This window comes from Exophiala bonariae (assembly GCF_035927105.1).
Source record: "Exophiala bonariae strain CCFEE 5792 chromosome Unknown scaffold_5, whole genome shotgun sequence".
NCBI lineage: Eukaryota > Fungi > Ascomycota > Eurotiomycetes > Chaetothyriales > Herpotrichiellaceae > Exophiala > Exophiala bonariae.
Genome location: NW_027042480.1, coordinates 393,346 through 419,200, shown reverse-complemented (window position 1 = coordinate 419,200; position 25,855 = coordinate 393,346). Strand labels below are relative to the sequence as shown.

The 25,855-nt window shown below is 49.6% G+C and overlaps 9 protein-coding genes across 9 annotated transcripts; 3 read left to right on the top strand and 6 right to left on the bottom strand.

The window, feature by feature from the left end:
- Positions 1–104: 104 nt before the first annotated feature.
- On the bottom strand, positions 105–1,975 carry LTR84_010921 (uncharacterized protein; the record flags this gene model as incomplete). Its single annotated transcript, XM_064854454.1, has 4 exons — positions 105–116; positions 168–385; positions 436–1,877; positions 1,938–1,975. 4 exons carry the CDS (start codon positions 1,973–1,975, stop codon positions 105–107), a joined length of 1,710 nt encoding a protein of 569 aa, XP_064709180.1.
- Positions 1,976–3,074: 1,099 nt separating this feature from the next.
- Positions 3,075–4,345, bottom strand: LTR84_010920 (uncharacterized protein; the record flags this gene model as incomplete). The annotated part of the gene is made up of 2 exons (XM_064854453.1): positions 3,075–4,010; positions 4,061–4,345. 2 exons carry the CDS (start codon positions 4,343–4,345, stop codon positions 3,075–3,077), a joined length of 1,221 nt encoding a protein of 406 aa, XP_064709179.1.
- Positions 4,346–4,945: 600 nt separating this feature from the next.
- Positions 4,946–6,241, top strand: LTR84_010919 (uncharacterized protein; the record flags this gene model as incomplete). The annotated part of the gene is made up of 5 exons (XM_064854452.1): positions 4,946–4,988; positions 5,055–5,097; positions 5,162–5,677; positions 5,726–6,124; positions 6,187–6,241. 5 exons carry the CDS (start codon positions 4,946–4,948, stop codon positions 6,239–6,241), a joined length of 1,056 nt encoding a protein of 351 aa, XP_064709178.1.
- Positions 6,242–7,154: 913 nt separating this feature from the next.
- On the top strand, positions 7,155–8,466 carry LTR84_010918 (uncharacterized protein; the record flags this gene model as incomplete). The annotated part of the gene is made up of 2 exons (XM_064854451.1): positions 7,155–7,256; positions 7,336–8,466. 2 exons carry the CDS (start codon positions 7,155–7,157, stop codon positions 8,464–8,466), a joined length of 1,233 nt encoding a protein of 410 aa, XP_064709177.1.
- Positions 8,467–8,683: 217 nt separating this feature from the next.
- On the bottom strand, positions 8,684–12,086 carry LTR84_010917 (uncharacterized protein; the record flags this gene model as incomplete). The annotated part of the gene is made up of 8 exons (XM_064854450.1): positions 8,684–8,947; positions 9,036–9,423; positions 9,478–9,649; positions 9,728–11,278; positions 11,335–11,577; positions 11,629–11,758; positions 11,806–11,987; positions 12,047–12,086. 8 exons carry the CDS (start codon positions 12,084–12,086, stop codon positions 8,684–8,686), a joined length of 2,970 nt encoding a protein of 989 aa, XP_064709176.1.
- A 942-nt stretch (positions 12,087–13,028) lies between these two features.
- LTR84_010916 (uncharacterized protein) lies at positions 13,029–15,121 on the top strand (the record flags this gene model as incomplete). Its single annotated transcript, XM_064854449.1, has 7 exons — positions 13,029–13,304; positions 13,384–13,433; positions 13,494–13,725; positions 13,781–14,323; positions 14,385–14,540; positions 14,593–14,788; positions 14,868–15,121. 7 exons carry the CDS (start codon positions 13,029–13,031, stop codon positions 15,119–15,121), a joined length of 1,707 nt encoding a protein of 568 aa, XP_064709175.1.
- Positions 15,122–16,581: 1,460 nt separating this feature from the next.
- On the bottom strand, positions 16,582–18,320 carry LTR84_010915 (uncharacterized protein; the record flags this gene model as incomplete). The annotated part of the gene is made up of 3 exons (XM_064854448.1): positions 16,582–16,972; positions 17,025–17,334; positions 17,390–18,320. 3 exons carry the CDS (start codon positions 18,318–18,320, stop codon positions 16,582–16,584), a joined length of 1,632 nt encoding a protein of 543 aa, XP_064709174.1.
- Positions 18,321–21,043: 2,723 nt separating this feature from the next.
- LTR84_010914 (uncharacterized protein) lies at positions 21,044–21,398 on the bottom strand (the record flags this gene model as incomplete). The annotated part of the gene is made up of 2 exons (XM_064854447.1): positions 21,044–21,191; positions 21,265–21,398. The coding sequence occupies 2 exons, from the start codon at positions 21,396–21,398 to the stop codon at positions 21,044–21,046; spliced, it is 282 nt and encodes a 93-aa protein (XP_064709173.1).
- A 1,905-nt stretch (positions 21,399–23,303) lies between these two features.
- On the bottom strand, positions 23,304–25,421 carry LTR84_010913 (uncharacterized protein; the record flags this gene model as incomplete). Its single annotated transcript, XM_064854446.1, has 1 exon — positions 23,304–25,421. The coding sequence occupies one exon, from the start codon at positions 25,419–25,421 to the stop codon at positions 23,304–23,306; it is 2,118 nt and encodes a 705-aa protein (XP_064709172.1).
- Positions 25,422–25,855: the final 434 nt, after the last annotated feature.

Below are 25,855 nucleotides of genomic sequence, written 5' to 3'. Positions count from 1 at the left end.
ATTCAATCATTTGCAATTGCTTTGTTTCTGAGCGTCCCATTAGTTGTGCGCCCCTCGTGTCTCAAGTAGTGACCCACGCAATGTGAAGACTGCGCATTAATGTTTTAAAATACATACTAGAAAATGATTAGCAGACTCCGAAGAACAGGCAGCAGATCTACACTCACTGGTATGAAAAGGTAGGGTACTTGTCTTTCATACTCGTCCCATGCTTTGCCATACTTCCTCCGGCAGCGCTGAATGTCTCGAATAGCCCGGTGGATGATCATACAGGTGAAAAAGACCGGATAAAACCATGGAAAGGGTGAATTGAAACCTGTCACAGCTCCCCACGACAAAGCAAAGAAACAATCGCAAGTGTAGTGAATCTTTCTCGCATATCCGTCTATGTGAAGTTAGCAGAGATGCTCAGAGGAAGACGTATTTGGTACTTACACCACCCATCTGCGAGAATAGTATCCCCATCCTCACTGGTGATGATCTTTGGGTTTTCCACAGATTGCCAGGGCAACTGGGGAAATGCTTTGCGAGTGATGGCCCCTCCAGAGTCCTTGGCCCGAAAACGGTTCTTCTGGCTGTTGGTCGTATCCCACACCCAGTATACAAATAGGTAGACGACGTAAAGAACGCCCAAAGCATACTTGTTCCAGGAATAGGTGGTTGGAGCGTGGTTAGCAAGATAGATTGTGCAGTGGCAATAGGTTAGTGGGACGCCTGCGAGGTTCCAGAAGATCAACATGAAGCCCCACTTTTCGTAGTACATGTCCCATGTAGGCACAATGCACTCTTCGCCCTTACTGCAAGCATTGGCATACAAGAAGTGTGCAAGCAGAAGGAGGCCGACCTCTCCAGATACGTATCCATAGTTCTCGTATTGACGTGCGGCAGTGCCCAGGGTAATGAGAAATAAAATGTACCAAGGTAATCGAACCTCGAAGAACATCTTGAAATCGAGAATACCGAACATACGCGGGTTGAGTTCTGCGCCCATGAAGAAGTCGTAAACAATATGTCCGGTCATGCGATGTTGTTTGCCTCGATAAATGGCGGAAGAGTATGCAATGACTGATACAAGGATACCTGAGATGATTGCAACCGACATGAGAGGGCCAAACTCATCGATGATTTCGTAGAGTTTGAAGATTCCGCTGAAATGAAGTCCAATGGCAACGCCGATGGTAACCCACCAAGACCAGCTTCCAGAGCAGTAGTAGTCCAGTCTCAGCCCGTTTTCATGGGGCAGTGGTTTTCCCTTTGTCCAGATACCAGGCATGAGGCAATAGCAAGCACCTTCAAAGATGAAGAATGTCCAATACATCGTCCATGCTTTCGCTGAGGGCCATGCTCCCACATATGCCATTTGTCCAAGGCCACGGAAGAAGTCTGAGAGCGTCTGGCCATGTTTAGGTAGGGGCAACTTTCCATCGTAGTATGTCGCACCAATCCACATGTAGTACATGAGCAAGGGGAATCCGATCATGATAGCAGCCACGCCAGGCGACCCACCAAACTCAAAATGACCAGATGTATCGATTTTGGGATCGGTACCAACCTCCCAACCATCAATGACCTTCCGCGGCACAACGGTCTTGCCAATATTTCCATTTATGAGGGATCCATTGACTTCTGTTTTGATGTGTCCGTTCGAGTGGCCGTTCGCTTGTTCTTTGGGTTCTTTGAGGCCGCTATTGACGTGTCCATTCACATGGCCGTTGCTGTTGCCATTCACTTTGTGCGACTTTGTGCCTGTCTTTGCATTCTCGTCTAGGCTGACCGAAGCATCTGAAGAGTCATCTGTAGCAGGGACCATCGACTTCCGCGTTCGTGGCTTTCCGAAAGTGCCAGGGGTCTCGACATACCCAGGACGAGAAGTCTTCCTGCGCAGACGTTAGTTTGGACGATAGAAGCAAATTGGTCTAAAGCCACAGGAGGCGCACCTGGGAGTTTTGCCGGCTTGAGTGCGCGTCACAGTCATTTTCAAAGGAGTGTGTGCATCACAATTCCGAGTGATCAAGGAGTGAGAGTCGCGAATCGTGATGGTGACAAGACGGTGTGGTCTGGCGCGCGATTGAAAAGCGTTGGTGGCACGATACGGGAACTTTTAATTGTAATTTGGGCATCTCACCCGGATTGGCTCCAGCCTGCCGCTCCTTCAAGCCAAAACAATTTTCTCCATGCGGCTGGTTCCGATCATTAGCGGCTTGGCCATCCAATAAATTCCAGGCATCTCGCATCGCTTTTCGTGCTAGATCTTGCTAGTACAGTACTTTAAATACGAGGTACGATGATTCGCTTGGCGAGGCTTTTACACAGCCTTACGGTCCCATGAGCTTCCTGTGCTACATTTCAATCCAAGAATCATTTACCCTTGGTAGTTCTTCCTACCTACAACTCAGACATTTGGGTACCGACAAACACTAACAGAACAGCTGTGTATGTCGCAACGGCAACCATCCAACCTCGATGCAAAGAGCTTGAAGCCAAGGCAATGAGCAACGGCAAATGTTGCAACCACAACAGTCACTAGCCTTGGCCACACATTTGAATTCTTTTGAACGGGTATTGCGAGCACCTTGTTCCTTGGAAAATCCTAGGCTGGGATTATCAAAGGGTATCTAACACCATTCAAGACAGAATCTGATTGACTGAATCAAGCTACGACCGGCGAAGATGCTGCCCAATGAGGCATCGAGGTATCAGTTTCAGATTTCATGCTAATGTTGCGTAATACTCGAGTCGATGCGACTTCAAAATTTGTGGCCTGGTGGGCGCAAAAGCCAGCAATCCGGTGAGCGAAACATACGAATTGATCTCGTGTTTGGACACGAAGACGGCGACTTTTCGATCGCATCCTGCATTGTCTGCTGGTGCTAATCTTTAGACCAATTGCGAATTAGTCTTATGAAATCATGCAGATACGCCGAAGTACTCCGACTATTGGATTGGCAGTATCAGCATGGCAAGTTCTAAGAGTAATATGGATTCATGACATCATTAAACGGCTAGCTACAAATTGACTGCTCAGAAGGAAAGGCAAGTGCACTTTTGGTTGTGAGAAAATCTCGCCCTATTCATTACTTCCTCAGGACTTGCATGCCTTGGGCGTTAGGTCCCACTCCCAAGCTCGACACATCGAAGTTCTGCAGCAGCTCTGCAGTTCCTTTACCTCCTGACACATCCAACACTGAAATAGCAGATGGTGTTGTGCCATTACCAGGGCTAAGGGCGTAGATGGCAGTACCAGCTGCTGCGAGGTCGATCAAACCAGGCGCACCATTAGCAGACAGGTCAGTGTTGCCCAGGATACTGGCGTCTGTCAAGCTCATCTCAATCACTCGGTTCTTTCCGACATCGGTAACAAATGCGCTCCCGGTCGCAGGTGAGATGGTAGCCCAACATGTGGCGGCTTGATCAGCAATAGCTTGCTTAGCAACAAGCTTGGCTGTGCCAGCAGCATCGACCGACAGAACGGCAGCGCCGAAAGAGGCGTCAGTGACAAACACGTTCGAGGTACCTCGAATGACGGCTGATCCGAATAGAACTGCCGTTCCGTCCGGCGAGCTTCTAGTGTCCTGTGTAGCGAGAGAACCCGCGCCTTTGCCCATGCCTGCTGGACCTTGTTGGACTTTGAAAGTCGAGAAAAAACCGGTGTTGTTCACTGCTGGGTCTCCCTTGACAGTGGCAAAAAGGGTGTTTTGGTCATCGGAAAAGAAAAGCTGTGACACGCTGTTCGTTGGGCCCACGGGTGGTGTTGTCTGCTTTAGACCGAAGGATCTGAGGCCATCAAATTTTCCTAATCCTTGTTTGGAGAATGTAGCGCAGGAAACCCCGTTTTTGGCGCCAGTAGTACCAACACACGCAAGTTTGTGCTTCATGGATACTGCAACAGTGTTTGGAAATTCTCCTTCGACCGGCATCGGTTGCCCAACCATGGTGAGCTTGCTTGGGTCTTGTTTGTCAATGGCCAGCATCGATAAGGTGTTGCTGCCAGCGTTGACAGCAAAGACATTCTAATATCTGGTCAGCAACATGAATATCCAATTCGATGAGAAACATTTACCCCTCCTGCGACGGCAAGTGCAGACTGGCCGATGAGCGGATCTGGCGCGGCAGCCTTTCCGGCAGCGTCAAGACTGTTGGACCCAGCACCACCAGTGGCTGTCACCGAACCACCAGACAGCATTCCTCCTTGGCCGATTGGAATGGCAGCGACAGAGTTCTTCTGATCATTGGTCAAGAAGAAAATGGCGTTACTCGACTGCGGCGAGCAGTTCATAGGGTGAGAGTGGACGCTTGGCATCAAGTAGGCTGCCAGCAGCAAGATTTGGGATGTGGTGAAATGCATTGTGAAGTGGTGATTGGAGAGAATGCAATGCCTGTACAAGAAGACTCAAACGAGTGGAAAAGAAAGAGCGTGTTTGGAAAGAACTGAAGATTGATGTGCTTGTAGTCGTACCAGATGACTTGAACAATGGAAAACAGAAGAATAGGTCCGCCATCGTGTTGATCTATATACTCGACTGCTGTTCGGTTAGCAGACATATTCGTTGACGTCTGGTAACAATATTATCGATCAGGATATTCCATTCCAGGAATGGTGGGTTTTTGGATGAGGCTCCGACACCATCGAGCAATCTCCAACTGTTCTTTGGGCTAACTGGATCGGGCAGAATCTGGTTATTGATCTTGTGAGACACCACGCCCGTCGCTGGAGCTCCGTTCTTGAAACGTTTCATCCGCTAGGGCATGGGTTGTGTCAGAATCCGACGCGGAAACAACCCCTGAACCACCAGCTAACTTAATTCATCCTTCGCCAGAGTCATTAGCCAGTCTATTCGCCCCATGCAGCGCTAGAAAAGTACTGGCTTGCGTACTCTCACCCCAACTACACATTTACAAGACCGAGTGTGTCCATCTTTGTTTGCACTCATCAAGAATCGCGAAAATGGTCAACTTTGAATTCCGGCCGCTTTTCCGGACCAAAGAAGGTGTGTAGAACCAAGAGTTCTCGTTGGAGGCTTTGCATTTCGACGTATGCTGATCGCGACACCCAGAACGCACAGAAAAGAGGCGAGAGCAAGTTCGCCGGGCGCAGAAGTCAGTACCTGGCAGCGCAAATAGTGTTTTTAAGTCCGGAGTAAAAGCTAAATGGACCTCTCAGAACATTTCGCGAAAGGCGCGACCAGTATCTAAAGTTACTTGAACGGCAGCTCAGCAAATTCCACGCTGAGAATGCATTGCTAATCGCCGACGCTGAACAGCTCCGCTCCGATGTGGCTGCATTGCAGCAAAGATTGAATGTTTGTGAAGGTGCCCTTCGAGCATATCAATCGGGAGCTCCTGATTACGCATGGCCGGGTAGCGGCTTCGACAGTGCCGATGCATTCTTGTCACAACCCATGCCGTCTGCGGTGGATAAGAATTTAGCAGGCATCGGCATACGGCTTGACTATTCGCAAGGAAAACCTAGCCAGCTCATCATGACGCCTTCGTCTTTAGGGAGCCCCAATGAGACCTTCACCAACTTCAGCACTCCAAACTTGAAAAGATCTGGCACGACCAAGCAGCAACAATGGAAGGAACCCTCCAACACACCCTCACCATCCCGGTATTTGTATAAAGCACAGTTCATCGCCAATCTTGACACTGTTGTCGTAGCGATGGAGTTCGTACTGAAGTAAGCTGACCAAGCCGTATCCTGATCCTGATACTCACAAAATACCAGACTCGAATCGCCGTGTCTACCACACATTCATGATCCCTCAATCGAGGGCACCGACGATCACACGCCACAAGGCCACATGCATCTTGCATCTGCCACACTGATGTCTTGCATATCAAGCAATGCAAGCCGCAAACCTAGTAACAGCCTCACTGCTCTTCCGCTGCCACAAGATAGAAATGTAGAGCCTGATCCACAGGCAACACTGCAATCTTTCAGTTGCCCACGCTCAATTCTTGCTACTCTCTTACAGAGATCTGAGGAACTGCCAAAGGAAAGTCAAGAGGTGACACCAATCCAGGCCTGGCATCAGATCCAGCAGCACCCTGACTTTGGTCGGATCAACGTGGCCGAGCTGGACAATCTGACCGAAAAGCTGCTAGAGCACATTAAATGCTATGGGTATGTCTTCCTGAAAATTTTCCGCAGCTGGAGGCGAGTTCACCTGCTAACGAAAAGTGCAGTTTTGGAGGTGTCATTAAGCAGGAGTTCCTGCACTCAATGCTGCAGGAGCTATGAGAGCCTTCTCGCTCGGATTTGAAGACCATTGCTACCACCTTTTTGGAGCGTCAGCGCCTCCATGATGATCTAAACTCGGCTCGACATATAGCTCTATTTAACCTCGACAGCAAGACCAGAACAATGAGACGCGTTGGCGTAAATCACAATCGGAATTTGTGTATCGACTCCCAGCAGTCTATGGCGTTCGACTTCAGAATGTCTGGATATTGTCCATTGTCCATCGCACGAAGTAGCTGAACATCGGCCCATTTTCAGGCCTTCCAGAAAGTCACCCCTCCAGTTGCAGCGCAAGCAGCGAACGCACTCTTGTATCAGCGAGACAACCATTGGGGGATTTGAGCGGGGAAAGCTACAGACTCCAATGCTCCTCAGCTGCAAGCGCGGGAAACCAACCCAAAAAGATACTTCACCACGTCGACTCTCTTGAACACAAAGTGGAGTTGTTTGCATGACAATGAGGGCCAAGATATTTCGATAACATTTCAGCGGTACAGGAGATAAAAGCTCCGTAAAAAAGGATCTCTCAGCCATGAAATATTTTAGCGACATGTTGGAATTGAAGTGCAAAGTACCTCGTACCTCGCAGAGCTAAAGCCTCCCCCGAAAGCTTATCGTGGCTTTTGCCCTGACGGGGGTGCAGAATCCCCGCGATAGCAAGCAGAAGCGAGCCGTTGACGTTAGCTATCTCTTGCCTATCGTCAAGATTCAGTTGCGCATCATTGCCAGGCACACTGATGCAATGACAAATCTTGTAGAGAGGAGCTCAATGGAAATCGACTGGCTGACCTCATCCACTTTCGCCCAGTAAAAGCAAATTGTTGAAGCACTGCCTTGAGACGTTGTAACTCAGCTAGAACACTTCCTAGTTGCCATCGTTGTCTCCTACTGTCCTCGACGAGTGTACAAAAGTATGCTTGAAAAATCGCCAAGTACCGTCAATCAAGCAGCTTTGGCAGTGATCCATGAGAGCTTGAAAAAACATCGGGAACTGCTCTGGAAAGTCAACCACAAGGTATGATCATGTTCTGAGCGCCGCTTAGCTCCACTGAGGGCAATCACTTCCTTGCTCACCTTCATGGATTGACTCGCAGATATTCTCGAATCCGGAGACAGCCTACCAGGAGTTCATAGCACACGATACGCTCGTTGCGGCCCTGCAAAGCGAAGGCTTGAGTGTAACAGCACACGCATATGACATCGAAACGGCCTTCGAAGTGGAGTTTGGATCGGGAGGAAGGGTGTTAACCTTCAATGCAGAATACGATGCGCTTCCAAACATTGGCCATGCATGCGGACACAACCTCATTGCAACTACGTCACTGGGAGCATTTCTCGCTGTCGTTGATGCTCTCAAAAAGACTGGCAAACCAGGTCGTGTACGACTGTTGGGAACGCCCGCCGAGGAATCAACCGGTGGAAAAGTGAAGCTAGTCAATGCGGGCGCCTATAAAGATGTTGACATGTGCTTGATGATGCACCCAACTAGTTCCAGTGTCTATCCTGGGAACGTATTGGGCGATGCTTACGACCGAACGCTAGCAATTTCGGGGTTTCGCGTGATTTTTCAGGGCAAACCTGCGCATGCTGCTCTGGCACCTTGGGAGGGAGTCAATGCTCTGGACGCAGCGGTTGCTGCATACAACAGTGTTGCGGTACTACGCCAGCAGGTGCGGCCAGATGAGCGAATCCATCTCATCATTAAAGAAGGCGGATTGGTGGCCAATGTTATCCCTGAGAAGTCTGTCGTGGAGCTTGGTGTCAGAGGACCGACTCTGGCTCGAGCTCGTGCATTGGAAGAACGAGTCCTGAATTGCTTCAAGGGAGCCGCACAGGCTACCGGCTGTGATATTGAGATCGAATGCCTGGGCGCCTATGCTGATCTCCAGACCAATCTTCCAATATGTCAAGCATTTCAAGATGCAATGACCTCAATAGGTCATCAGGTGCAGAATAATATCGGCCGTGCAACCACTCCCGCGTCAACAGATCAAGGAAACGTGAGTTACGAGTGTCCGAGCTGGCAAGGCATTTTTGGCATACCGTCACCGGGTGGTGCTTTCCCTCACACTGCAGCGTTTGCCGATGGTGCAGGTACTGCGGCTTCGTTCGAGACATCCCTCCTATCTTGTGAGGGAATGGCTATTGCCGGGTATCGCTTTCTAACAGATGACAACCTAGCATATCAGGTCAAGAAGTACTTTGATGATCAGCGAGATGACTAATTCAATACCAAAGATCTGTATAAATTGCAAAATTTCACATCATTGATTTGGCGATACTCTAGATAGCACTTTTGGGGTCTGAGAGTTTGGCAGACTCACAATATGTAACCGCTCCAAACATCGAAGAAGGCTGCGATGCAGATTTATGTACCTTTGGTTCACATCATGCATTACTCAGTTGCGTCCTCCTCCTTTCTATCCTCTTATTCCGCCTATTTTATACCTTTGTCTGCTTCGAGGGTGCAAACTCGTCGATAACACTTCGTATTGGTTGGTATGTACCGCACGGCTTGAAGCTGATGTCGAATTTGAATGCTTTGGGTCCAGCAATGTCAAGACCTCGCTCGCTACTAGTCCATAGGGGATGTGCAGCGGCAACCAACACCATGACCTTGAGACCGTATCGATATTCGGGGACACCAACCGCTTCGCCGGTCAACTTGTCCAGCAACATGATCAAGTCCGGTACTGTTGCCAGAATCTAGCCACAGGTGGCAAATATCAGCTAATTCTGTTCAGAGAACTACAACTAAACAGACGCATAACATTCTCCAGGGCCATACGCTTACCTTCTTCTCACCAGAGGTGTAAGTAGCCTCAATAAACAGATTCTCGTTGATGAACGGTATTCGGACTTTTTCTGGGCCATCGATGTCGCTACCATTTATGGTCTCTTTTTCATAGTCCGTGAGCTTTTCGATAATCAAAGTTCCGTGGCTGTGGCCTTTATATATTGACTGTTCAATCCCCACGATCTTCCCCTCGAAGACTTTGCTTGCGGCTTGCGGTCCGCCAAACTCCTGAATGATATCCTCATGGACAGTCGCTAAAGTGCCCCGAGATCGTGCGAGGACCACCGCACGGCCCAGGCGCCAGGAGAGAGACATAGATTTGGGTACGGCAAATCGCTGAAGCTCTGATTTCGTGGTTGGTCGGGCGGAGATGCCTGCAGCGAGACTTCGCATAAGATGTCAGCTCATCCCACACCTCTGATTGTGGTATTGCTCATACCCCATGGTAATACAGGCTGCACGGAGAACTTTGTCAACGGATGTTGAGTTCTTTGCCGAAGTCAAAGTCAGTGTAGTCCCATCTCCGCTTGATAAACATGCTGGAAGCAGATCGTTGATATTGTTCGCCCCGATGAATAGCGAACTCATCTCGAATGCTGGAAAAGCTCGGCCTAGGTGATATAAAGAATCAATAATTTATGGACAAAATGATTGGAGAAGAGGCTTTCAGCCCATGGAATGTTTCTTACCCATAAGATCTGCATCGACACAAGGGATGTCTTTGTATCGTGAAGACGATAAGACCAGAGGTGCCATTCCATTCGCACCACCAATTTCTGCCGTCAGAGTTGCGGTGAAATTGATGTTGAGATGTTCCTCCATGCCTTGCATTGCATCAAAAATGAGGCTGCCACCGAGTCGTTCGATGGCAATAACTGGACTGCCCATTGCTGCCACTGGACCAACCACGGCATTCTCTGGCAAATCTTCGATATCTACTATCTTGATGCTGCAACCGTCACGAAGGAGCTGCCGGACTTGAAGATACGAACCATATGGTGTACCACCCCCTGCACAGCCGAGAATGTAACAACCGAGTGAGATATAGTAAGCGTCTGTTTCTGACAAATGCCATATTCGATCACAGTCAACATATGGTGTGTAGGTGGTGTGGTCCACCAATTTTGCGTCGAAAGAAGCCTCACTGTGATCACCAATCTTCAACCGCTTCGTTTCGTGGTAAGTCTCGTCTTTGGCCAACAGGAGATCATCATCAAACTCGACATTCTTCAGGAGCCGCTCATAGTGCACGGGACCTACAACTTTGACGGTGATCTTGAACTTTCCTTCTATGGCTGCAATGCCTGATACATCTTCTTCGATGGTTCGGACCTGGTCTTGTTTTGCTCCTCTTGAAATAGCCTGAGCGACTGCTTTGGCTCTTACCTCCAACAACATGGCATCTTTCTTGCTAGCATCAACTATGACCTCTATCTCCTGCCCAATCTCGGCGACCGCAGCTCCAACAGCGTTGGCAACATTGGCATGAGTTGGGATCTCGATTGAGGCCACTCCTTGCAGCTCAGCTGGACACAGAAATGCACCACCTCCCACAAGAAGTAGTTGGCATGGCTCTGGCGACGTCTTCATTCTGTCAACATGGTCTTCGATCATCTTCTTCATCTTTTCCCTGGCTTTAGATATCAACGCCAAGGGTATCTCGGGGACTACAGTCCCCAATTGCATTTTTCCTGCCGAAACCATGATGTCGGTTGTGGTTAAAGAATCACCATTAAAGCACTTTGCTTCCTCCTTCAAACTCTGTCCCACACTGTCTGGCCCGATGGACAATCTCCCACCGGGTAGTTCGTGCACAAGAGAGCCTCCACCAAGCCCAATGCTCTCAACCTGTGGCATAGCAAAGTTCACCTTCACCCCACCAATTTCAGTGGACGTACTAGCAAGGCGAGGGAATCCGCTCGGAAGAAGGCAACCAATGTCTGTGGTGGTTCCTCCGATATCGACGACGTACCTACTCTGAGTCATCGGTCCTTGTGCAGAAAGAAACGATGCCCCTCTGATAGAGTTTGTCGCACCCGAAGAAAATATTTGAATAGGATATGACATGGCTTCTCTGGAGGACAAAAGGTGACCAGAGTTGGAGGTGAGAAAGAGTGGACATCTGAGATTGAGGCGTTTCATGGCCTGGCGGAAGCCATTGATCGTGCGCCTGGCAAAGCGAAGGATTGAGGCGTTCAGGATTGTTGCATTCTCTCGTGCCAAATATCCAATACCCGCAACTGTCATGGTCTTAGTTGCCGGCACAAAGGGGAGGGAACAACATAGAGGGTCTTACCATCCTTGGAACACACTATATCAACATTCTCAGGGAGATTTTTCTTCAGAAGATCACGAACATGATCTTCCTGGCGGTAATCATCATCGAATGGAGAATAAATGCCCACCACAGCGACTTTGCGGAGGCCTTTCTCCTTGATGATCTTTGCTTGTTCCAGGACCTCTTCGTCTTTGACTGGGCCGATTTCTGTGCCGTCAATCTCAATACCACCAGATATCTTAGCCCAGTGGCCGTCAATAACTGTTCACCACAGTCAGCTGGTTCAATTACATTTCTCAGAGCACACTTTACTCTTCTTCAAAGCTGGTGGAAAATCCACAAAGGGTGGGGTATGCGTCAAGTAGTTCCCACCAGCCAGACGGACAACGGCCACGGGGTCGAGCCTTGAGGAGTCCCGTTCAATCACAGCGTTGATGAAATGCTTTCCAATTAGTCTGAGACTTTGGTGCCCTCCCAGCGTCGACTTACAGTTGTCCCAATCATCAAGCCAGAAACACGCTCGGGACGAACATTTGCATCTTGGAGCAATCTTTGAATTGCCTCTTCAATGCCAGTTGTGACATCCGTCCCAGTAGTGGCTTTGTAAGATGCGATTACTGCTTCTGGTCCAGACTTTGCGGGGTCAAGGAGTACAGCATCTGTGTTGGTGCCTGAAATATTTTTTGGATCAGCCAACTTCCACTCAACGTCAATAAGTCTCGATACATACCACCTACATCGACCCCAATGATTAGATTGCGAGGCTCCATAACCGAGGTGAAGGAGGTGACTGATCCAAGGGGAGATTACACGGCTGATAGCGAGATGTAGGCGTTGGGATTCTACTCATGCAGGCGTTTGGCTCGCGAAGAGCAAAGCCTCCTTTATCTGACATTAAGTATTCCTGAAATTGTAGCCGACTATTGGTCTCAAAGAATGATTCACCTTTCGCCGAGCATTCCAACTCGAATTATGGGGATTGTCAGTCCATCGAAACCAGACAGTGATGAGTAAATCCGAGAAAGCGTCTGAACAGCCATGTGTTCTGGATGTGAAATGCTGGAGACCATACACGCCTCCACCACAGGGTGTCCGATGCACATATTTGATGAATTACTTTGGGAGACAGCCACCTTGCTTTTGCTATCGCAGAACCTAGTGACCACAGTCCATTTTCAGGATAGACTCAGCCCCCTAGGCTTTCCATAGCTAGCGCATCGTCTACGCCAAGAGTGACGTTGAAGCACGATAGCTAAGCTTTCGACCGCGAAGTCTTAAGCCCTATATGTTTATCAGTGTTAGGGGCAAGATCTACCAGCCTATCTCAGGCTCGGCATAGGCCGTGACTAGCTCGTGGCTGAGAATCAGGTTCTTACCCCGCCCGACCATCTTCGCCCAGGGACTTATCATCTCTGAGCAGACCTCTGAGATCGCTTCGATCATTAGAGTCGATAGCTAGCCGTTGTTCCCCAAGCCGATAGCCTCCCTTGAAGGTCAACACCCTCTGGCACATGGAGATAGCATAACACCCTCCCAATCCGTGTTTGTCTACATCCATGAACGGTCTGATCACTTTACATGAAGCGACGATTGAGTCTCTTCACAAAATGCCGTGGTATAAGGATACAAGATGCGACCTCCACTGGACTTGTGATAGCCACAGATTCTGGCCGAAATAATCTTCTTTCCCAAACCTATTCATCACGGCTACAATGGTCGCTTTCAATTTGAAGACGGTGTTTACCATTCAAGTGCCAGAACGAGATGGCCAGACAACCAATCATCTTATCAATCATGACATTGTTCCAATGCCTCCCTCGCGTCGAACATGGGGTTGGCTCGAGTTCACCGGCTTCTTCTTCATCTCCGAGTTCTGCATTGGCGTCTGGGCCGGATCAGCGGCCATGCTAGGTATTGGTCTTGCAGTGTGGGAAGTCATGGTATCTGGCTTAATCGCAGGGCTGTTGATCCTCGCAGTCGGTGGTGCCGTAAGTTCTCTACATTCATCTGTTCTGAGACGTCGGTTATGAAAACTATCGAACACAGATCTGACATGGGTTTCTGTAGACTGGCTGGATTGGTGGTGAATGGCACATTGGCTACACTGTTCTTCAGAGGTAAGCGTTTGTCCACATTTAAATTTTCTCCTGGCACTCAGGACTTATAATATGTGTCAGGGTCATTTTCGGTATGCTCGGCTCGTACATCGGCATTGTTATTCGAATTATGCTCTCGATTATCTCTTTTGCGTCTCAGGCATGGTTGGGCGGGCTGTGCATGAGTACAATTCTGAGCAGCTGGAGCCACTCTTTCTTGACAATGGAGAATACTCTCCCTGAGAGTGCACATATGGTCACTCGTGACTTTGTCGGGTTTGTGGTGTTCCAATTCCTCTCTGTACCTTTCTTGGTAAGCAACATACCATCGGTCTGGTAGTTCTCTTTTCACCAACATTTTGCTACAGCTCATTCGTCCTGAGAGGATCATCAACCTTGTCAAAGTTGCCAATGTCATCACCTTTTTTGCCATGCTTGGGATAACAATCTGGGCAACGAAAAAGGGTGGATATGGGCCATTGATCTCGCAGGGCTCAGCATATACAACATTCTCTCGCCCCTGGGCCTGGTTTTATTCCATCACTTCAACTCTGGGCTCAATTTCCGCCGGACTTATCAACCAGGCAGACTTTACAAGGTTTACTAAGAAGCAAGGACGCCAGATTCCTGGTCTTGCATTGTGTCTGTATCTCCCGGGCGTTGCTGTACCTATGATGGGTCTCCTCACTGCATCTGCAACAGTCAACATCTGGGGGGTACCGTACTGGAATCCGGTTGAAATTCTTCTCCAATGGATGATTGACGATTACTCTTCGAAGGCACGAGCTGCAGCTTTCTTTTGTGGATTTGGATTTGTTTGTAGTCAGCTTGCACTGAACACCGTTGGTAACGGGTTCGCAGCTGGTATGGATATGGCCGGGCTGTTCCCCAAATATATCAACATACGAAGAGTGAGTCCTGAAGTCCCCACAAAAGGATATAGAGCATGACCCCCTCTGACGGCTGATTTAGGGATCCTTGATATGCGCTGCACTTTCATGGGTTTGTCATCCATGGCTTTACTACAACACATCGTCAGTATTCATTGCCGTCATGGCTTCGTTCTCGGTCTTCCTGGCACCACTCACCGGCATCATGATCACCGACTATTTCTTACTTCGCAAGCAGGTGAGTTTCCACAGATAATCATCAATCGAGAGCTGAGCTGATGACATTTAAGAAAATCGAGCTCTCTGCTCTCTACACCCTATCTCCAGAAGGCAGCTACTACTTTTGGCACGGCTTTAACTGGCGCACTATTGTAGTGTGGATAGTGGTTTTCGTCCCTGCAATGCCTGGCATGATCGCCACCGTCAACACTAGCGTCAAGGTCAGTCAAGGGGCACTGTACTATTACTATGGGAACTATCTCTTCGGTAAGCCCAATCTGCGTTCCTCATACTCTACCAGAAAACGTGGGCATAGCATCATACATAGACTAACATAATGCAACAGGATTCTTGGAAGCTGGAGCATTATACTACGCCATTGTTCGATTGTTCCCACCACCAGGGCTAGGCAAGCAAGATACTCATGATATCTATGGAACTTTCACGCCGGAGGAAGCTGCGAAGAAGGGCATGGTACCTTTTTCGCCATCCACGGAGTTCAAGGTTTCTGATGCAGCCGAGTCTCTCGCCGACAAAGAGGAAAATGCTATTCAAACGGTCGCTATCTCTACTGGGGAGAACATGGTGGTGCGCGTATAAAATATCCCCCCTGCGAGCTGTATCACGTAGCTTAGTTGAGAGGAGGAGAATTGGTTTTCTAGTTACGATGTACTAGACTTAAGGCTTCCATTGCGGTTAGACTTTCATTAACCTTAGGAACTGTAAATCTTAAAGTTGTCTACGCATCACTCACTACCTAGGTAGTTACTGGGTGGGCCATTCGGACTTCGCTACCTCTCTTCACCCACATTATCGAGCAACTCTCTACAACTCAGACGTATATGCTCTTGCAAACCTAGGTAGACGTAACTTAGTCTTTCATTCGATTAGGATGTCGTGAAAGCGTTCACTGTCTCCACAGGGTCGCACTGAAATCCGCCGCACCTATTCTATTTTCGGATATCAAGTTCATTGAACCCTGATCATATACGGACCAAGCGATCTACTAGTAGGGTAGCGCAGCACGTGTTCCGCCAGGTCGGAAGGGTCGTGCTAGTAAGTAATTCATAGTGTTTAAGGCCTTGTTGTCTTATGTAGTTAGGTATCTAGAGAAAAGAGAGGCGAGGAGAAGACTCCTAGTTAGGTGACTGACTAGCACGGAGCATGCCAGAAATCCACGAGACCATCCAGTATCGCACTACCTCGTATGGCTAAATCACCTCCGCTGCAAGTTGACCTCGGCTCGAGGTTATTTGGTGAGCCCATGATACTGTAGCCACCCTAACTGAAGGTCGTGAGTGAGTGAGTGAGTGGACTGAGGCAACGAAGATGGAAATGGAAAGCTCCGAGGCTAGAGGTCCCTATCCAACTCCAGGCAAGCCTAAGCGTGTGGCGAGGGGCCTATGGAACGACGGTCCCGGCTTTTATGGGTAATAGCTGATCATACCCAGCTTGTGGTTTAGCTTGACGTCCCCCGCCTCCGCACTCCTTCACTGTTGGCGGCGGGGACAGGTTCTGCACTGCGCTGCATTTCCGAGCTCGGTCTTTGGATATTTATACGGCGATGCGTTCCATTTGCCGCTTACCGCATAGCGCCGCGAATGTTGCATTTGTGACCTCTGGTGTGAAGGGACATGCGGGTACGGTTACCTGCTGCAGTTGCGCTTGCGGGGTCTGTCGGGCTTCGAATAAGTCTGAAAGCTCTAGGACACGTAGGCTATTGATCCGTTGTGCTTTTGTTTCAAGGCATGGAGACTCGCGAAAGAGCAACTGGGTTGTCTCGGCACTGTACTGCTACATAGAGCCTGATTTGGAGTAAAGCCGTCGGGTCATTTTCATGATTTGTCTACGGACCGGATCTAACCTCATCCATTACTTCTGGTTTTGATGGCGAAGGCCATCTCTTCTCTATGGGGTCTTGCAGTGCAGCATTTGTTGCATCCAGTGCGAGTCTCATGATATCAGTGAGCATTCATTCGAAGCTCGTCTCATTCATTTCATCAGCTTGTCCCTTGCTAAGTCCTCGAGGGTTGAAGCGATCACACGAATTCCGCCTCACCTCATCGTAATTCTTTTCCCGTGATGGAGATTTCAGGAGCGGAGCTCTTGTTCTCAATCTGCTCGGCCGTGCCTTGTTCTGCTAACTCGGCTTTGAACTGTGCATTCGTGACGGCACTGACATCAGCGGTCTCACCGTCGAAGTACTTGGCGATTTCCTCCATAGGCACATATCTTGTCTCCACGACGAAGAAATACAGGAACCAGACCTCGAATCCGAGGAAACAGCAGTAGAAGATGTAGTACCTCCAGTGGAGGGCACCCATGGCAATTGGATTGATGAACTGGTTGAAGAAGACCGCAGCCATGGTGACCAGACCGCCGGCCATGGCGGCTTTGGCACGGAGGCCGTAAGGCATGATTTCGGTGGTGTATGTCAGTGGGAGACCGGTCCTATGTTGCGTTAGCTTTTTGCAGTCAATCAAGAGCGATTGTTTGCACTTACTTCAAGTTGTAGGAGAAGTTGTACATATAGATCAGCGCAACAACGCCTCGTCCCAAGCCCGTCGATGGATTCTCCTCGATAGCGTAACGAGCACTGAGAATTGTCCATAAAACGAAGCATGTCAACATTCCGATTGTGCTGATCATTAAAATCGGTCGTCTTCCAAGTCGATCAATGTAGAATGCAGCGAAGATGTTTACCAAAAGTGACATGGCTTTGGACCCTCCGTTGATTCCCAGCTGTTGGCTGGGCTTCTTGATGCCTATGTCGTCCAAGATGAGCTTGAGGTAATACGCAATGATACCGTTACCTATGAACGCTGTGTTAGAAAACGTAGATATTCATGCCGGAGTCGGATTACATACCAGACCATTGTCCAAAGAGGGCGATAGCAATAATAAGAGACATCCGGTGACGGTTCCCCTTGGTTGCAACAAGATCGACCCATCGGGTATTCCGCTGGAACTCCCTATCAATATCAAGAGCAGTTCGGATCTCTGTGTATTCGAGCTGGACGAATTCATCATGCTCGTTTCCTTCACCGTGATAGTGCGCGAGCATTTGAAGAGCCTTTGCGTGGTTGTCGCGGTCCATATGGTAACGAGGGGATTCTGGGATGAACCAAATTACGCAGATAACGACAACAGTAGCCCATGCCTGCAGGGCGGACGGCAGTCTCCAGGCCCAGTCACTCTTGATCTTGAGGGTTCCGAAGGTGGTCCAGGCGGCAACGAAGGAGCCCATGGCGTAGGAGCAGCCCATGAAAGTTGTGATGATGGCTCGATCTTGCGGGTGGGCAATTTCGGCACACAAGAGGGGGCCTGCATTGGTGGCGAAAGCCATACCAAATCCAAGCACGAATCTAGCGGACAGAAACATGTTGTAATTGGCAGCGCCAGCTTGGAGTGCGACACCGACAATGAGGATGCTCGAGCCCAAAATGACGCCCTTCTTTCTCCCGAAGCGATCACAGACAATCGGGACAAATGGAAGACCGATGATCGAACCCAGACTCATCGAGGAGCCCAGCATGCCGAGTACTCTGCCCTTGGGGTGTCCGAAATAGTCCTGCCAATATGGCAAAGACTGTAGAGAGTTCATCATGGATCCATCGAAGCCGTTAGCAATGTTGACAAAGATGAGGACAACGCAGTAAAAGTAAAGCCTGCGTAGATGAGGCTTTTGCCACCACTTGATGCGTGGGAACACTCGTCCAGCGAAGAAGAAATGGCCCTTTGGAGGCTTTTCCAGCCTGGTGGCTCGAGACGCCTGGAGTTTTTTGGCACCGAAACGCATGTTTGATATCCCTCGGAAGGCCTGTAAGTCAAATTGAAGAGAGGACTATGATGGTAAGTCAACCTTGAGGAAGCGAGATCGTTGCCTTTTATATAACTCGAATCCATGGCATCGCATTTAGCCAGATATCTGACCATGATTGGCAATTGCTGACTCGCGGGCAGCACTGCCGAAGTCTTAACACACTGACAACCAAACCTCACCCAGGTAGTAATCAGCAGAGGAGCAGAAAGCTAGTAACGAGGAACAGCACCCCAGACCTTGGCGGCGGCTCCAGGCCCCGCTCTCCGCAGTCCCCAGTATTGAGTTTCCCCGTTCCTCACGTTCAAAAATGGAGAAAGCCCGAGTGGACGAGACAACGCCTTGCCCAAAACTCACATACCAAGGCACCATCACAAGACAATAGCGTGATCGTCCCACCCAAATCGCACCGAGTCTTCTTGCTACCATAGTAGCCGGCGGGTTCAAAGATATTCAGCCTGATAGTGTGCCGTCTGCTAATTTTCCTTGGCCTTGTACCGAACCAACTTGCTAGGCTGTTCCAGTTGCAGGACTTCGCACGTTCTTTGATATTGGCAGCCAATAATAGACTATGGTTCGATTTAGCACTGGGCTGGATACGGGAAACTTGATCTCCTATTGGGCCGCAATGAGCATTAAGATACCTGGATCCTAAAGGTTCCAAAGTCTATGTCCCAAGATACCTCGGTCGCCAAGTCGGGTGTGTGAAGCGGGATCCAAGTTGACTCGGCCTCGTGCTCCTCTATCAGACCATTGCGGTTGTTTGATAAGTAACGTCGGAAATCATTCGGAATTGCCCCATATCATACATTGTCTGAATAGGCTATTTGGTTTGACTTGACATCGGCACTAATTTGGTAATAAAGAGTGAACATATCATAGCGAAGCTGCCCAGTATACCAGATCACATTGCCCTCTCGGAGGCTCCACAGCTGCCTAAACAGGGGTTGAGGGCTTCGTGCATTGAACTTGCATTCTTGACTTCTGATGTGATAGGGTCCATTATTCGATTGTATGTATGAGCGGGGACACTACCCGTGACCGTTCGTGTTGAAAGTTTGACTCCTGGTTCCCATATCCCTGAAGCCAAATGCTGATTGCCTGAATGTCTGGTATGTTCATTGACTCGGCATCTGTGAAATGAACTATGGTGCAACTCCATTAGGCGAGATCACAAGATTGCCAAGGTGCTATAAACGAGCCATGTGCTGCGATCAGAGCAGAGGGCGAAGCGTTGAAACGTTCCTGGTCTCAGGAGATCCTATCGAGGGAGGGTCTGATATCAACGACGAAGGGAATCAGAGGGGCTGGGATCATGTGAGACCCTCGCGGGCTAGTTTGGTAGAAGTCTTCGATTAATTGCTGCTTGTTGATAACGGAGGAATGAGTGCTTGGCTTTTCCAGTAACTGGCGTAGTAGTACTACCGCAAGGAAGGCGCCACTCCGTCTTGGGGCAATTGGCACTGGCAGGCTATCTGGTGAAAAACAGATTGTCATGCATAGATACGTACCGTCAAAATGATAATAGCCCTCTTCGGAAATGGCGGCTAATTAATTGATGGCCCATCATGGTGTCCAAGAATTCAATTCAAGAGTCCCGATCCGGTTTCTCTTATGTTCTTTGCATTCTGCGGCCACAGCAGGTCATTGAATATGGCCAAAACTCGAATACGAAATTTTCTTCCGGAGGCCGTGGTGTATCTCAGCATCGAACCAGCGTCGACTGCCTCAGATCTCCTTTCAAATTCTTCTCTTCCACAGTTCTCGACCCCTTCTGACTTTTGGCAGCCTTAGCTGGTCTAGCGCAAGTTGCAGTGGGAGTTGAGGCAAGCTGAGGCCACATCTCGAGATACCTCCCACGAGTAATTGCTCCCTTACCTGCCATATGGTGATGCCCGTAGACACGATGTCATACTGAGTGGCCACAAAACTTGCAACGAAAAAGGGGAATAAGAATGAAATCTTGAGAGTAAGCCTATGCTGTCACTAGAACATCCGTATGTCTGACCTGCGCCGGCGAAGCTCGATCGAGAGAGCTTTCATTGCCTACAGTGCTTCCCTCGACAGATCCAAGCGCCGAACAGAAGGAAATCTCAATACCAAACTGTTCTGCATGGTTGATACACCGCTTCACGCTCGTCGAGCGTTGTACCAATGAAAAGCCATCATCCCAAAGCACAGCTAAGCCAACCGCTCAGCAGATATCACAGAAGACCTCGAAGCCCTGGAGAACAACTCCTGATTAGCACGTATCTCGAGGCTGGGGCTGAGGCCCTGGCTGTAGTTCCATCGTTTCACATACCAAATTCTTCCCTGGCGAGTCCGTGCAATTGCTGGAGAGCGGGAAGTTGCGCTGGATGGCCCATAGCGTTGTATTGGGCATATAGTTGAAGTATATGTGTGCGTCGGGTGTTACGTCTCGGTAGGTTTGGATGATATCTATTGGCAGTTCAAAAGTTAGTGCTCGGTAACGGTCGAAAAGGACTTCCCTTATCTAGGAGTTTCTCCTCTCTCTCCCCAAATGCAGGTATGCTTGCCTTCCAGACGAATTACCAGCTCGGGGATTTCAGAGCCACGAATGCCCATTCCAACACCTGTGCCAGCCCATTCGATTCCGTCAAGACGGTCCTCCAGAATGGTCAGCGGCTTTTCGGGGCCCATAAATGAGTCTATCAAAATTTCGTCTGATCAGCCAATAGAATTCATTCCGGGAAGCGATTGCCGTAAAACTCACAACGGACGTTATATCCGGCGTCGACAGCCATCTTTTGGCTCTCACGAAGACCGATCTCAGTCCCGTTCGGATCGTGTCCTTGTTGAATGACCAATGGATGATATGGTGGAAGACCACTGGGAAACCTCAGGTTAGCATTCGCGCTTCAAAAATCGAGTCAGGTTGTGCGAGATATTCCTTGAGACATACGTCAGGAGGACATTGACCTCTCCACATCCAGGGAGTCTGTCATGGCCACCCGTTGTCGCCTCCGGAGTTGGGATGGCGTTGACAGCCGTCGCACCCATGAGGCCGAGGGAAAGAATAAGCTTGAGGAGAACCATGTTGCAAGAGGTTATTCTCGTGGAGCAACTGTGTGCAGTGTCTGTTACGGGTTCGTCTTTTCTTGCTTGGAGGTATTAAGAAAGTGGTTGAGTGAGCTGGGGAGGTGTTGGATTGGCGTGAATCGATGGGTTTAATATACATTCTGGTTTTGCCTCTTGTTGGATCATCCTTCGAGACAAGTTCACGTGCAGAGAGGTCGGAAGATGCTATCTAGCCCGAGCGTCAGGCCTGAAAAACTAATCTGTCAAATAATCTGCGGACATAATGTGAGATAGACAGTCAATGAGAAAGTAACCTCGTCTGATCGAGGATGGACTCAGGCCAACAACTGTTGACTATCGCGGCTGGGGGCCACGCAAGCATTAAGGGATTGCGACAACAAGTGCAATTACTGAAATCTCAGGGATCGACTGTTCACTTGTAATGCATGCTTCAGGCCGATGTTCAGCAAATTTGCAGGGTGATGATGTCCCGTGTAGGTCGGCGTCTTCGTCACGGCGTCAACTTCTCTAGCGCTAGCCTGTTGATCCATGTATGGTGTCCACTCCGCGATCGAGGTCAGACAAGCTCATTAACCCGTTCAGGTTGTACTCATAAGGCTGCTCAAGATTAAACGGACCTCATTTTGCAGAGATGACGAAGTTGAAATGCAAACATTCTTCGGGGGGCGGGCTCTCACCTATCAGATCGAGATTTGGGAGGCATGTTCACAGGGAAGCCAGTATGCTGCCAAGCTGAACGCCTCAGCTTTGCGGCGTCACTTGCATACTTCATGGCAGGTCATAATTGGGGGGCTGCAAGGTACAGGCCGTGACGACCAACATGGTGAGGTTGATCTGGACCACGAGCTCATACATAATTAGTCCCTCGGATGTCCTGGGGAGGGCTCGGGCACTTTGGAACTCCAGTCGACCATTCATGGCATGGAGCTGAATATGTTGGCTTGCCTGAAATACCAGATGCCTGCACAGTAGTTTTCCGACCGAGCTTGGTTCAGGGTCTGGCAGGGTGAAAGGTTTGTGGAAGAGTTGATGTTGTCGTCACTGGTTGAGGAGTGGTATAATGTGTCTTGGCAGATAACACGGCTCCGGCGTCCTTCTGAACCGACAATGCAAGGCTGAAGCAGATTGGGGAATCATTATTGGATAGACTCGGCTCGGAGTTCAAGATCCATCACATCCACTAGCACAGTTAAGGTAGCTGTATAACGTATATGCCAACATGATTATGTCCAGTTCTTGCTAGGATCATTGTCCACACTAATAGTAGATTGACGTTCGTCTAATTCTTTCCCACACGTCTAGAAAGCCGTTGGGGCCAAGGTGTTGAATCAAGTTCAGTAATCAAGGCCATCCATCGCCACTTCGTTTGACCACGGGCCCTGTGATAGAAGAGAGTCTAGGACCCCGCATGTTTGTTCTGAGTGGTACGCTCGCTCTATCAGTATAAATGTCAGGACCATAGCCTTGAAACGGGCGTGGATTGGTCTTGCGCGTGGTTGTGCCAGCTGCATGTGGCCGATGAGATTGAGCCTTTGACCGCACCCATCCGACCGGACTAAGCCAGGCTCTTCGAGGGCCACTTTCGATGAGCAAGGTCAAGTGTTGTGTCCGTGTATACTTTGTCAACGAAATGATCTTCCAACTTGGGCATTATTTCCCAGTGAAATGGCCCCTTTTTAGTCGATCGCTGGCCCGTTGGGAATGCTAGCCTATGCAAATCTGAATACGCGCCATTCAAAAGCATAGCAGTGCTGCACAAAATGTAAGCAGGAACCAAGGACAAACTGAACTATGGGTGTAGTGTTATGTCCGCTGGGACGAATATGGCATTCTAGTCATGCTATATGCACAAATTTCATTTGAATCGTAATGTAAGATATACAACATCATGCGATCATACGATCATGCTCCGCGGCGGTTGTTTGTCGACATCAGAGTGATCTTCTTCTTCTTACCCTTCTTGGCAGAGCCATGGCTTATACGGGCAGAAGTGCTGCTCTCACCTTTCAAGCTTGCTTCGACCATGGCGATTGCACTATTTTCATCGAGTAAGTCCTTCTCCCAGCCTTGCAGCCATCCATCGTCACGTGCAATTGGCAAAGGGGCATCCACGAGGGTTGGAGAATTGGATCCTATGGCAGCAGTACCCCAGACAGTCCTCGGGGCCTCCGGACTGGTGCCAGGTGTTGCCAAGGTAGCAAACGACGAGTGCGCTCGGGTATTGCCCCATGGTGGAGTACTTCCAAGTGCAGACTCGCCAGGGGATGAATTTGGATGGGTATTGGCATCCACCAATGGTCGGAAATCAGCCTCACTGAAGCTCTTCGGCACTGAACTGGGTCTCCTGCGCCGTGATGCGGCGTATCGTTTGTCTTCCTCTTCTTTCTCTGCTCTAATCCTGTCTCTCTCTTCGCGATTTTCTTTGTCCTGGTTGCGTTTCCTCCTGCGAGCAATATCATCATGAAACTGGCCCAAAATGGTTGGACTAATGATGTCCGTCCAGTCGCACTCGAGAAAGGTCACCTCACATCCAAATGGTAGATGGGCCATGTATTTGGCTCTTTTGCGTAAGTCATCGTCCACTATATGCCCGGTTGAAATGTGCTCAACCCGTGGCAGGATTGTAGAAGGGAAAGCGGCAAAGTTGCCAAAAGCCGTTTTGAGTATGCGAATGTCCAAAGGAGACAGGAAGAAATTCGGTAGGGCATGGTAGAAATAAAAGGGGGAACCTGATGGACGACCGGATCCCGCTCGGGGTCTTGTAGTATGCACTGAATTGATCGCAGTCGCAGGTTGCTCGACAGCTAGTGCCTGAATCGCACTGGTCAACGCAGACTGTCCGTTCCGGACCTCATCATCCCATGAATCTGGGATATCGATCTCCAAAGGGTTGGTGTCCGGAAGTGCGGATCCTGGAGGGTTGCCTAAGCCAGAGAGTTTTTCTTTGGCCTCGCTAATGGAAGAGACGGCTTTGCGGGTCCAGGTATTATCGTCTCCATACATGATCTCATCGTCCTTCTCTTGAGTTTCCAGGGTGCTGATCTCTAGGTCGTACTGAGTAGTCATATAATCTTCTCCTCCCTTCATGAACCGAGCGTACTCCATGATCTCAGCCACATGAAACCAAGGAATGTCCTCATGACAGCCATAGCTATCTGCAGCGTCGCGAGGGAGTGCCAGGGTGGTCGCTGGCTCACGCTTGAGAAGTTTGAGCAGGACATCACCTCCTTCTCGCAGTTCACTGGCATCCTGGCCAGTGAACCACCTGACAGGTCTGACCTCAGAAATATAAATGCTATCTTCACATATGGGGCACTTTTTCCACCGGGCACGCTTTTCATTGACGGGGGTGGAATCATCGGTGGAATGCATGTACCGGATCAAGCATGGTAAACAAAAGATGTGGCCGCACTTTGCCATGCGTGGAGCAACAGGAGTAGACAGACAGATGGGACAACTGGCAGCCTGGGTATCGGCGGAAGCCAGGACCTGAAGGACTGCATCCCAGCTCACGTAGACATCTGCGTCGGTGGTCTGAGCATGGTATTCTCGATCGGGCCGGACTATGAAACGATAGTTGGCATGAACATAGCGAGCTTTGTCGACAGCGTGATAGCCTGAGCCAAGGCCCCAGACGGGATTTCGCCTTTGATTGCGGTTGTTGAAGTGGTGTTGGTAATGGTGCTGAGGGCGGGGTGGCAAAGTAAAGTTCATGAGATGGGTGATGGAAGTCTGACCCTTCCGGCTATTGATGGACCTCATGGCAGAGACCTCGGCCATGGCGTCTTCGTCGACTAGACGAGGTTTGCTCTTTTGTTTGTGATTCTTTCTGAGTGACTGACCTCCACGGGGAAGTGGAATAGGACGCGTCGAGGAAGTTGAAATGCCACCAGTCGAGCTATTACTGCGTTTTGACGAGGAGTCGATGGTATTAACGGCAGGAGACTGGGAGTAATTGGACTGAACGGACGAAGGATATTGTTTAGATGCAGCCGGGCTGGAGGTGGCGCTTGATGACATTGCTACGTGCAACCCGTCGCTGTAGCCAACCAGCCCTGGGTTGTTGGAGAATGGAGGGACAAGGAATTCGGATGAGGGACGAGGGACGAGGGGAGGAAGGCGAATAGGAGGTTGTTGGCATTACCGCGAACGCCAGGGCGAACGGGTATGGGATAAGGAGAGAAGGAGAAGTGAAGAGTAATGAGAGGGAGTTAGCGTTTGAGGTGTTGAATGGCAGGTGCAGACTCAGATGGGTGCAGGATGGGGGGTAGTTGCCAGTATCGGGAGTGAGTCTCCAGACTGTGACTGATCATGACTGCACCTTCCTCACATCCCTCATCCCTCATCATCTCGAGGCTCATCGCTTGATTCTGATTGGGAGACGGGGGACTATGACTTAGCTAAGCACACACGCTACCTCTGAGCGGCATCTTAGCCGAGCACTAACAGTGCCT